The 12,789-nt window shown below is 46.1% G+C and overlaps 1 protein-coding gene across 2 annotated transcripts in view; it reads right to left on the bottom strand.

Moving 5' to 3' along the window:
* Positions 1-12,789, bottom strand: part of TICRR (TOPBP1 interacting checkpoint and replication regulator) — a 586,714-nt gene that overhangs the window by 430,791 nt on the left and 143,134 nt on the right. For both annotated transcript variants that reach the window (XM_085644448.1, XM_085644450.1), the window contains exons 8-10: positions 1,677-1,828; positions 1,357-1,457; positions 182-275 (exon numbers count right to left, since the gene is read on the bottom strand). In XM_085644448.1, coding sequence (XP_085500574.1) covers positions 182-275; positions 1,357-1,457; positions 1,677-1,828 — 347 coding nt within the window. The remainder of the gene's footprint in view (positions 1-181; positions 276-1,356; positions 1,458-1,676; positions 1,829-12,789) is intronic.

The raw sequence follows: 12,789 nt of genomic DNA, 5'->3' as shown, positions 1-12,789 counted from the left end.
TGGAGAGATCAACACCCAAGAGAGAGACTGTACTGTGCCCATAGACCTAATTTCCTGATTTTTTTCTGATTTCCCCGTCTTTGGTTCCACAAGTTCAATATTTGTTGCATAGGTTTCAGAATAATTACATTACTTTTGTTTCCCAATCATACAGTTGTTAAAAAAAAGTTAGGCACCTTACCTCTTCAACTATTAGCTCCATTGCATCTGTATTATTCTGCAGTGAAGTACACTGTTGACACATTTCCAAACGCAGAAAAATTTGAATTTGGCACCTATAACAGTTTAAAATTGTAAAATTAACATTTTACACAAGTGTGCCTTTAAAAATGGCTTTCTAATTCTTTCAGACAGTAGTGTACGTGAACACACAGCTATCCAAACGGAGTGAGGAGATGCAGCTCCTCACACCTTCAAAGAAAGTGCATACAATTTAATAACTTCTGGTACTTTAGAGAAACCACCAAAAGCAAGCAGATAACTAAGACATCACAATTAGGATCTGATCAAGTGTTAACTCCACATGTCAATATCTGCTCTACCCGAAATGATGTAAGAACAGGCAAGCAGAGCAAAAATCCAACTACTAACAATCTGAATATAATTTAGTATAATTACATTGTACTGCGAAAACACTATAAATGCAGTAAGTTTATCACATTTAGAAAGAAAATTGTAGCATTTCACTGGCCCGCCACTCAAAACGAAGGAATAGTTTATTAAGCACACAGTTGATTGCATCCATCACGGTTTTCTACAGGAAAGGCTTGAATGCTCAGAATGAAGACAGGGTGGTGTGTCATGGTGGTACCGTAAAGAGAGTCTAGCGTTCTGCCTTTACCACTCATAGGGATGAAAATCCATAGGACGGCAAACGCTTGTCAGAGAAACTGCTTAAGATTCATAAAGGCCAAGAACAAGTCAGTTGCCAAGTAAACGGCCCTCAATAAGATCAAATGGTAAAGGAAAATATCAAGACCTGAATCTGCCCTATAAGCATATAAACCCCTTAGCAACTTAAACTGTGATACAGTATAGATGGAAACAGATTTTTAATTAATGCAGTTTGTGAAAACAAACATTATGAACTGAAAGATGCAGCACACAGGGGCGAAGCATAGGTAGCATAATTTCACATGTGCCTTGCTCCAACCGCTGTTGGGCAGAGGCACGCTCTTTGACAATATCCATTTAGAGAGGTGTAATAAATAAGCAAGTTGGTAATGCAGTGAGATGAGCTAAAAAGAACATGTGTTGGACTGAAAACTTAATGAAATTAAAATAAAAGATGCAAGAAAACCAGACAGTAGCATGGCAGAAAGTACAAAATATGATGGGAAATAATGGAAATCATACTCTCTGACTTTGGCTTCTTCATCCTGGATGTTACCGAACTGCTGCCTTATAAATTTGCCAGTTTTCAACAAATTAGATTGGATAATCTTCAAAAAGTCCAACTGTATAAAACACAAAGTTCAAAATTTTATAAGCAAAAATAATTAATTTACAGAAATATGTTAAGAATGTAGCAGTATTTTTGCTTTTGCTCATTTGTATTCATGAGTGTTTCAACTAAGCAAGCAACTTACATAGGTGCTAAAAAGGGGCCATTACGTTATTAATGCATATGTGAAATATCAGTTGCCAAGTATATACCAAAAATGCATTTATATTACCTCGAACGCTTCAGTACTGCGTGATTTGAAATAGGTCTTAATGACTGCAATCATATTCTGAGCACATGAAGATAGTGAACGGCCTCTTTCTGTGATAGCGTTCTGATAGGCGTCAGTTATGAAAGAGAGAAGTTCCTTTTCAGTTTCAAAGTCTGCAAGAAACACCAACATGGACATTTTATGCAATGATTACTTTTCACATTGATTAAAGAGGTTTTCCATTCTTAAGGCATATTTTAATGCAAACTAGACATTACTATGACCAAAAAATATCAACTTGCTTAAAATGCAAGAATAATTCAATCACTGTATTAAGAACACAGCTTATTTAAGCAATTATTTACCTGCACCATCTATATCCGATTGCTGAGAAGGGGGTCATAGGCATCAAAATCCATTTTCATATACCGAGAAAACATAACATTTTCAAAGTACATGCTGAATTCTTGCTTTTTATTAATAAATATATCCAGGCAGAGCAAGCAACACCACCATGCTCATGGGTCACCAGCACCTCAGAAGGACCAAAACCATACCATCATCACCACAACTATTTACAATTGTACTGAGGGTTCTCAGCCACAGTAACATGTTGGTCATCCTACTTGGACATTTCATTTATATGCCTAGGACTGAAGGGCTATTTTGAAGGTTCATATCGTTATTTCCAATTAAAAAGAGTAAAATGTTTGGAACTTCCCCTTTTGAAACATGGAGAGCAACTATACATCCTCATCTGCTCAGTCATCGCAATGAAAGCATTAAACTAAGTAGCTGAGAAAGAAATCTTTTCATAAAAGGGATAGACTTGTTAGATTTGTGCAAACTTGGGTTAGATCAAATCTACCTATCCCATAAAAGGACTGGCTGAATATTCTTAAGAGAATCGAAAAGCATGCCTTTGACAGAAGAGATAAAGCCTGTACTTGTCAAGCTGTTTACTATAAACTGAAAGAAACGTGTAAGAGAGAAAAAAAACGGTTGTCCTTTCTGAAGTTGGCCCACTAACAAAGCAAACCAGAAGCATGCCTAATTTGCAGACAAATGCTTACACTAGATGTGAGAAGGTGGCTCTGTATATACTGTTCCCAAATAGGTACAGGGTGTACAGAGTCCACAGTCCCCAGAGGCTTGGCAGAGGCTAAAGTTAGATATAACCTTACTCTCTAAAGTGGTAGCTTGGTCGAGCAGTAAGGCAGTATCAGAGGACAGTGTAAAGCATTTGCTGTACACACTCAGTCAGCAAATGGTTTCACACACTCAATAACTGAACTCTAGGCCAATGTTTTATATATAAAAAATATATGCTTGTTTTATTTTAGAACCAACAAGTGGAATTAAAATATACTTTCTCAGAATGAGATGCTTTATATAAATACTTTTGCAATATGCAATTGACTTTTGTAAACAGTTACAAGTGGTTGCAATAAAGTTAAGTCTAATTGGTCGCACACTGCTCCACCTACCAAGCGTGTTACCCCAATCAAAAATGGTCCCTGAGTTACAAGTGGTTGCAATAGGCAACACTATTTTAAACACAATAATGCATTGAGTTCAATGGAAGTTTCATGTTATTTGCCACAGATAACTTTTAGGATTACTTTTGGAATTCCAGGACTGGATCCTAGATTCAGTCCTGGGTCAGTACTTGGAATCAAGTGATAAAAGTCGACTTAATTACTGTGATGATTTTTAGACAATATTTTGCTATTTTAAAAGTTGACACTTAGAAAATATTTCATAGAAAACAGTCAATGATTCCCTATGGCAGAAAATTCAAGTTACAGGTATAGTAGGTTCTCATTACTTTTGTAATCCAGTACTGGATGCCTAGACTCAGTACTGGGACCTTTATCCAAAACAGGTAAGCAATTACGTTTTCAGAAGTTATATGATTTTTAAAGAATATTTAAAGATTGCAGAAATCGACACAGAAGAAATTTCACAGAAAAACGGTCAATGATTTCCTATGGGAGAAAAAGTGCTGGGCACCAAGATCCAGAACTGGGAGCTCACCTAAGAGCAGGTGAGTATTTTCATTACTCGGCTGATTTTTGGTTAATATTTTAAGATTTGAAAAGTCCACACTTAGAAGAAATTTCAGGAAAAAGCCAGTCAATGTTACCCTATGAAGAAAATTGAGTTATCGGTTTAAAGGTAAGAACTCGAATGGCAGAGTTGAGGTTCTGGGCATAGACTCAGGGGTCCTCCAGGGTCAGGTAGGTACAGTTGGTTCACCCCCAGCGGCTTTAGGGCGGCCGGGTGCAGAGAGAGTTAGGCCCAATGTTATCCTATGAGGGATAGGGGGGCCTTGGTTGGTGGCTGCTGACTAGCAGGCCACGCAGATGTGGGAGCTCGGCTCCTGGTCACTTACTCAGGGCAAGTGGGAAAGTAGATAGGTGTAGAGGTTGCACTGCCAGGGCCACTCGGGCGGCTGGGTGCAGGGTGCTTTTGAGCCTTCGGGCACTCAATTTATTTCAATGGGAAATCTCCTGTTTGGAAAAAGACTGCTAGCTCGGGGACGAGGATTCTTCAGGTGCCACCACCACTTCGAGAGGTAAGTTGGGGGATAGGTAGGTACCCCGGGATTGGGCACAGGGGGCCGCGGGGCGCCGGGTGCAGGGGTGTCGGGAAATCCTACCCTCTGTTGATCGCGGTTGGGGGGGCACCTTGTTCTGAGGCTGCAGGCTTCTTCAGGAGTGTCGAGGGAGGTCCTTGGGTGCCGGACTCGGGTCACAGTCGCCGTGGGGACGTCCTCGTGGTCTTTGTTCACTCCGGCACAGGCCAGGCTTGGCTGGTGCAGAGTGTGCTGGGTTCGCGGTTCCGGGCTGCTGCCAGGGATTAGAAGTAGATTTTGAGTAAAGCCTCTACTCATGGGAGTCCCAGTGGGCTTAGAGTCAAAGGGTAGCCAGGTCCTCCACGGTTTGTGAGGTTGCTGGCTACAAGAGATGGCGGGTTGGAGCAGGAGAAGGTTCGAGGGTCGACAGGCCGGTAGGGCTAGGGCCAAAGCAGTTGGTGTCTTCCTCTTCTTAGCAGCTGCAGGGCAGGTCTTCTTTCTTCTAGCCCTTCTTCGGATTTTGGAATCTGGAATCTTGGGAAGGAAGGTTCAGGGTGCCACAAAAATACAAGATTTAGGGGCGTTACAGGTAGGTGAAGGGCAGGGGCCAATGGGTCCCTGTCCTGGGTTGGGTACACCCCCTATCCTGCCTCTCTCCTGTGGGAGGGGGGCAGTAGCCTAGGCCTGATTGGGCAGGGCTTCCCATCTTCAAGATGGCGAGAGCCCTGAGATGTGCTTCACCTCGCCTCCCCCACCTGAGGGGTGGGGTTGGCAGGCTGGCACATCCCCTGTCCTTATTTGGGGTTTCCGGACAAGCTTCCCGCCAAAGTGGGGGGTTGCACTGGCATGGGGAAGCTCACAGAGGTGGCATGCCTTTGAAGCTTCCCCCTGCCCATCCTGGGGGAGGAGATTTAGCACCTCGCCCAGGATGTGCATTGTTGCAGACCCAGGAGAGCAGGGGCTCTCCTACCCAGGGTTCCAGCAACATGTCTGCTGTGTGGCAGCCTCAGAACAGACGTGGATTGTAGGTTTAGGTTTCAGGGGGCCTCTCTAAGATGCCCTCTGTGGTGCTTGGTACAATAAATCCCACACTGGCATCAGTGTGGATTTAATGTGCTGAGCAGTTTGATACCAAACTTCTCAGTCTTCAGTGCTGCCATTATGGTGCTGTGGAGCTCGTGTTTGACAAGCTCCCAGCACCATATACTCTTAGATGGCAGCAGTGCACTTACAGGACCCAGGAATGGACCTGGGTACTGTAGGGGCACAGGGCTCCTGCCTCTAAGCCCACACCACTGACATAGGGCACCCAGCTAGAGGGGTGGCTGATGTAAGCCAGGGCAGTGTAGGTTGTGGGCATGGCACACAGGGATGTGTGCCATGTCGACTCTCTGTTTTGTCTTGTATCCAGACACTCAGCCAGCAAGAGCAGTGTGTGTGTGTTAGAGTACAGGGCCTCTAAGGGTGGCACAATGAGTGCTGCAGCCCTTAGAGGCCTTCCCTGGTCACAAGGCCCTGGGTACCTAGGGTACCATTTACCAGGGGCTGACATGTAGCCAGGGTTTGCCAATTTGGGTTTTGGCTGTTAGGCAGTTTTTAGGGAAGGAACACAGACCCTGGGCACCTGATTGGCAGGAGCCCAGGGCACAACAAGGAAAAGTGCATCAGGTATTAGGCAAAAGGGGGGGGAGGGGGGGGAGGTTACTGCAACAGAAACCCACTTTCTTACACTAGAGTGCAGCAAACTCACCAGCATCTTCGGCGATGCTGGATGGTTTATAAGCCATAGTGCAAAAACCATAAGTACATAGGCATACAATGCTCATCAGTCAAACGAATGCTGGTCTTCTGCTTTAGAAATAAAAAAAACAACCCATTTGCAGACAACCTGAAGACTTGTTACAGACCCTCTACTTTTTTGGCAAAAACAAAGAAAATCTATTTGAAACAAATATGCAGAGACTGGCATATTTTCAAAGCTATAAACTATTTTTTGCTGCACACAAACATTTTTTTTAAATGGACCTACTATGTCAGGCAAGGATTATACTGTTCACATTGCAGCAAGTCAGCAGCCATAACATGAACCACAATAGAAGACAAAATAGTTACTTACCTATAGGAGTCGTTTTGCAGCTTGAAGATGTTTAAGGATTCACGTGCTTTGCATTTTTCAACCATCTAATCCATCCTCTCTTTAGGGCGGGCCAAGCGCGGCACGCATGAGCTGCTCTAAGAGATGACCTTTTGGAATCGCCCTGCACTTTTAAAGCACTCGTGCTTGTGGCGGCATCCACCTTGCAGGAGCGAGCAGCGGCACGCAGGGGCCATCTGTTTCAAATTAGCGTGGCCGCGCGCACGTCTGCACTTTTCAAGCACTTCTGTTAGCTGATGACTTCCTGTGACCAGGCTGGTTACTTCAATAGCCTTGGCTTGGAAGTGTGTCCAGTGGGAAAGCGTTGAGCTCTTGATTGATGATGTCTGAAATGTATCACGGACAGGGGGAAAAGATGTCAGGCACTCGGCGAACGACGGCTGGCTATTGATAAAACCAATCTCTCGCTCAAATTCGAAATTCATCGCCCCCTCGTCCTCCGAGCCCCTTTACCAAAGTTAGGTCTTTTATTTAATGCCTCACAAGGCCCCGGTAAACAACAAGAAATGTCATAAAATCTCGCCGAGTGTGTTTTTTTTCTAATTCACTGATTACAGCCGTATGGGGACCGTGCTACCATTAAACTATTGAATTCATGGAGACAAGGTTGAAATTGGACCGAATTGGCTGTCACATGATTGCCGCTGCCCAATGATAATTTGGGGTTTAATCAAAAGAGGCCACTGTGTGATTGATTCAAAAAAAGCCAGGCAGGCCTCATTCTGCACCATGCACGGATTTATTTACACTTTAACACACACGCACTCCTTTCAGAAAATACTTTTATATATTTTTTTCCTCTTTTGCGTTTCTTGTGCTACAGGCTAGGCTGGTCCTGCCTCTGTCTGCAGCAGGCTCCTCACACTGTTTCTGACTGCCAGGAAGAGACGTTTGCCCCCTCACAAGTACTTTCTGGGCTCAGCTACTTTTTAGTCCACAGACACAACAAAGCAATACCTGGCAATGCAACACCGGAAAACTGCAATCCAAGCCTCGGTTTATAGAAAACAAGCTAAAGTGCGCGGTTGTTTAATATCTAAACACAGGGGCCTTGAAAACTCGAACGATAAAAGCAAGGCCCTCAATTTTCTAGCTTCTAACCAAGCTGGAAGGAAAACCGGGACTCGATCAATCTTCTTCACCGAGCAGGGCTTGACAGCTCCTGGCCTCAAAGATCTGATTTAAAGCGTCTCTGGCTCTGGCAGGAGCAAATGGTGCTGGGGGGGGGGGGGGCGGGGGGGGGGGGAGGGGTGACAGGTGGGAGGGGGGGGGGGTAGAGAGAGTGCAGAATAAATTGCTCTTGGTTCAGTATCTAGCTGTATGCCAGCTCTCTTGAGACGCATTTGAATTGTCTGAGTTATCCACCTTGCGATTGTGTTCTTGGAACCAATTCTCCTTTGTTATTGTCTGCGAACGGTACACGGAGTTGTATCCCTTTCCATGCAATATATCATCACCCTGTGGGTCGTCCAGTGTGGGTAACTCCCTTTCTGCTTAAGTCTTTGGCTCTTGGTGTCTGCAAAGCTTGGTTTATGTGGAAGTGAGTTATGACCTTTGGGAATTAGTGTGGGTTGGTCCTCAGGACTACCCTGTCCTTGTGTGTATGCATTTACGGATCCTGTGTGGTGAGTGCTTGCAGCTCGCTTGCTCTGCAAAGCGATGTCTTAGTAATTAGGAATGCGTTTTTTAGCGTCATGAATTTCAAGGTGGCCCTGGGGAGTAGTTCAAATGGTTCTTTCATCAATTGTGCCAGTACCACGTTAAGGTTCCACGTGGATGTCGGCACACTCCTTGGTGGCACTATTCTTTTTGCCCCCTCCAGAAACCTTTTGATCACTGGGGTGGTGAAGAATATTCTCCTTATGCATCACTCTGTATAAGCCACTATCGCGGCTTGAAGTACTTTTAATGACCGATGTAGGAAACCCATCTCTCTATATAGTGCACCAGAATAGGGTATACTGTGCAGAGAGGTCGGGGAGACCCCTATTGGATTACAGAGGTAAAAGTAGATCATGCTAACGGTTTATTTTGTGGTAATGTGGGCGTAAATGATACACTCAATAAATTAAGTTGGGACCAAATAAGTAAAATAGTACATCTTTTCATTAAAATATTTATACCAAGAACTTCGTGGACAAGGTAAATACTTTTTGCAATACGATAAAATCACAATAAATGCAATAATCACAGTTGGGAGCAATTACCCACAATACATTTCCTATGGAAGTAAAAAAGCTATTAAAAAAATCAGTACAATGCAGTTGCTTTAGTGGTACACTGTTTAGAATAAGAAGGTTTGGGGGCCAATGTCCTAAGTGCCAAGGCCAAGTTCTCTGGAGCTTCCTGGATTCCTCTGAAAACAAAGAAAAGGGGGACTTTGCAGCTGGCGCTCTACAAAGACAGAGGGCCACCTGCAAAAGCAAAGGGGGTCTTGAAGGCAGGTACGAGGGTTCTCAAGAGAAAGTAGAGGGCGCAAGGGCTCTGGGACCTCGAGAGCACAGCTGGTCTGAAGATGCACCGGCCGGGAGGGCTGGGTGAAATGAAGATGGACAGCGAAGACGTGCAGATGGGCAATGGGGGGCCAAAAAGTGCAGCGCGGTCAGGAGCTGGCCCCTTGGAGCGACAATTCTGGAGTTGCTGGGCCACTGCTGAGGTGGATTTGGAGTCCTGACATTGCTCATCGGGTGCTGTCTCACTGTAGACTTGGGGTCTGCATTGACTCGTTATACCGGGTTTTGCAGCAAGGGGTCCGTTACCCCGGGTATGGGTGCCTTTCAGCTCCAGTGGGTCCTGGGGCCTCAAGACTTGGTGCAGAGGCTGAGCTGACCCTCCAGAGCAAGTGTACCTTCAGCTGGCACTCGGAGACGTCAGTTTGGCTGGATAGCTGGACAATGCTGGACCGGACTTTGCAGTTTTGGAGACCTGCAGCTGCAGGGTGATAATACCTCTATCACAAGAGAGTTTCTTTGTCGAATTGCGAAGTACTGAAGACTCTCCGGCATTTGGTCAAGGATTTAGGAAATCCTTGACCACCTGAAGTTGAAAAAAACGAAGGCTGGTTAGGCGATTTTCTATATGCAGTGATGGCAGCCAAATGCACTTTTATGGATGTATACTTCAAACCAGATTTGGTCAAGTAGAGCAGATAGGGCAAGATTACCTCTTCTTGCCCTTGAATTGGATTCCACCCATTACGCACACACAAGTAAAACCTTTTCCATTTAAAGGAGTAGGAGGTCCTTGTGGATGGTCTTTTTGACTCCCGCAAAATGTCCATGCAATCTTGAGGGAGGTTCAAATGCCCGTACTGCAGGACATCAGGAGCCATGCTGTCAGGCTGAGCGAGGAAAGACTGGGGTCCCATTTTGGTCAGGAGGTCCGGCCTGCACGGGAGTCTCCGATGCGGGCGCACTGAGAGGTGCGAAAGGTCCAGATACCACCATTGGCGAGGCCAGTCTGGTGCTATGAGGATCATCGTCATGCTGGATCAGATCAGTTTGTCCACAACCTTCGGAATGAGAGGGAGGGGTGGAAAGGCGTATGCAAACGTCCCTGACCAGTCTATCAAAAGAGAATTCCCGCTCGTTCCTTGTCGGTAAAACCTGGATGCGAAGGCGTGGCATTTTTTGTTTTGATCGTCCGCAAAGAGGTCGATAAAGGGATGACCCCATTGATAAAAAATGTCTGCCACTACCTTGTCGTTGGGCACCCAGTCTTCTTGTTCGCTGAAGTGACGACTGAGGGAGTCTGCTCGCACGTTCTGCTCTCCCGGTAGGTCCTCTGCTGTGATCGATAGGTTTCTGGCTAGCAGCCAGTGCCAGATCACCTGGGATTCTAGAGACAGAGGGCGAGAACCTGTTCCACCTTGTTTGTTCAAGTAATACATGGTGGTTGTATTGTCCGTTTGTATTAGGATCGATTCGGACTGAATCGACGGTTGAAAAGCCTTGAGGGCTAAATGAACCGCCCGCAGTTCCAGCATGTTGATATGATAGGTCCGTTCCCTGCTGGTCCACCTGCCCTGAGTTTGCAGATGACCCAGATGTGCTCCCCATCCCTGAAGGTACGCATCCATGATCAGGGATTGTGTTGGCAGAGTTTGATGGAATGGGACTAACACCAGATGATTCTTTGGTTGTAACCACCAGAGAATGGACATCTTTGCTGCTGGCAAGAGGAGAATACTGTCGGTCCACTGACCCAAGGATTGGTCGCATTTGTCCTCCAGATCTTGTTGTAACGGTCTCATCCTCAATCTGGCGTTGGGTATGAGAAAAATACAAGATGCCATCGACCCCAGAAGAGAAGCCACTTGTCTTACTGATGGCTGAGGAGTTTGGAGGATGATGTTGCTTTTGACTCTCATTGATGACAACCTCTCCACCGAAGGAAGCACTTTTCCGAGGTCGGAGTTTAGGGGGGCGCCAAGATAGTGGAGTGATTGAGTCGGTTGAAGAACCGATTTTTCCACGTTGACATGAAGGCCTAAGCGTTGCAGGAGGTCCAGGCAGATGTGAAGGTGTTCCGGCACCATGTGGGGGGATATTCCCTTCACCAGCCAGTCATCCAGGTATGGATACACGAACAGACCTTGGCGATGTAATGCTGCCGCTACCACTGCCATGCATTTCGTGAAAACCCTTGGGGCAGACTTTAGAACGAAGGGTAAGACTTTGAACTGGTAATGTTTGGGCCCACCATGAACCGCAGGAACTTGCGATGCCGTGGTTTGATTGGGATGTGAAAATACGCATCTTGGAGATCCACCGAACACATCCAATCGCCTTTTCTCAGATATGGAAATATTTGATGGAGCGCCAACATCCGAAACTTTTCCTTCTTGATGAACTTGTTCAGACAACGTAGGTCTAGAATTGGTCTGAACTTGTTCAGTTGGTCCTTTTTCTGAACAAGGAAGTATCTTGAGTAGACCCCCTGTCCTCTCTGTGCAGAAGGGACCTCTGCTATGGCCAGTTTCCTGAGAAGGGTCGACACTTCCTGATGTAGGAGATCTAGGTGTAGCTGACGGGATTTCACCGGAGGAGCCCGTCTTGGGGGGCGCGCAAAAACGTAGTGCGTAACCATTGTCTAGTATATTCAGCACCCACTGGTCTTTGGTGATGTTGCGCCACTCTTGACTGTAGTTTGAGATACTTCCTCCCACTGGAGTGTGCAACGGTGCTAGAGGAAGCAGAGGCTCATTGCTTCCCTTAAGTTTTTGTTGTGGAAGAGGATTGCTGTTGGTGTCCTCCTCTTCGTCTCGAGGAACGATGGCCCTGGAACTGGGACTTGTTCTGCTTGTTTTGCGACCATTGAGGGGTTTGAACCCTCTGTTGGTAATTTTTACGATTGTAGGGCCTGTAGCGTTGTCTAAATTCCTTTTTCTTTTCAAGGCCTACGGCCTTTAAGGTGTCCAACTCAGCCTTCATTCTAGCCATTTCCTCATCTGCATGTGATCCGAACAGTGAGGTGCCAGAAAATGGGAGATTTAGGATGTGTTGTTGCGCCTCTGGTTTGAACGCAGTCAGACGCAACCAGGAAGATCTTTGCGCACATATGCCATGTGCATAAGAGTGAGCCGACAAAGACACCCCATCCGCCGTAGTGCTGATTATTTGGTTGGCCACCAGCGCTCCGTCCTGGAGAATTTCAGAGAAATCCTGCTGGTCCTCCTTCTGGAGTTTGTCTTTGAAGCGCTCCAGTGAATCCCATAAGGACCAGTCATAACGGCCCAGCAGAGCCGCAGCATTAGAAACTTGGAGAAGACGCTGCAGAGCCGCAAGCCTTCCTCCTCCAAGAGTCTTGTGCTCTACTTTCCTTATCCGGATGAGCTAAGGAGGAAGAAGCAACTGCGTGTGTCTTCTTTGCCGCTGCCACAATGAGAGAGTCTGGTGGCGGATCCGATTTGAGGAAAAGAGGATCTGAGGCAGCAGGTCTACATTTTTTTAAAGATTCGTGCAGGAGCTGCTTTAACCGATGATGGAGTAAGGAAAACGTCCATTACCGGCTCAATGATAAGGGTAGTAATGATCTATTCGCAGACCTCTGATGGAGGGTCTCGAAAATGATAGACGTGGTGGTCTGAGGAGCTGACATGGTGATTCCCAGCTTTTGTGTTCCTCTGGAGAGAACATCATGAAACGTGTTCATATCGTCGATGGGTGACACCCTAGAAGGAGGACTAGCCGTGAGGGTGGGTGAGTAATCCCTCTTGGGTGAGTGCAAAGAGGAGAACCACAAAGGTGTTCGCCGCCTCTTGCGCTGACTGAGTCGATCTGCGCTCAGGAGATCTGCCTCTGTGTTCTCTGGTCCAAGTAGTGGAGGACCTGTCCACTTCCTGCACAAGACGTTGTAAGGGTGATCTGTGCAGAGGACTGGAATAGTCCATAGATCGTTGG

This window comes from Triturus cristatus, chromosome 3_1 (assembly GCF_964204655.1).
Source record: "Triturus cristatus chromosome 3_1, aTriCri1.1, whole genome shotgun sequence".
NCBI lineage: Eukaryota > Metazoa > Chordata > Amphibia > Caudata > Salamandridae > Triturus > Triturus cristatus.
The sequence above is the reverse complement of the archived record's forward strand: the minus strand, read 5'-3'. Positions and strand labels throughout refer to the sequence as shown.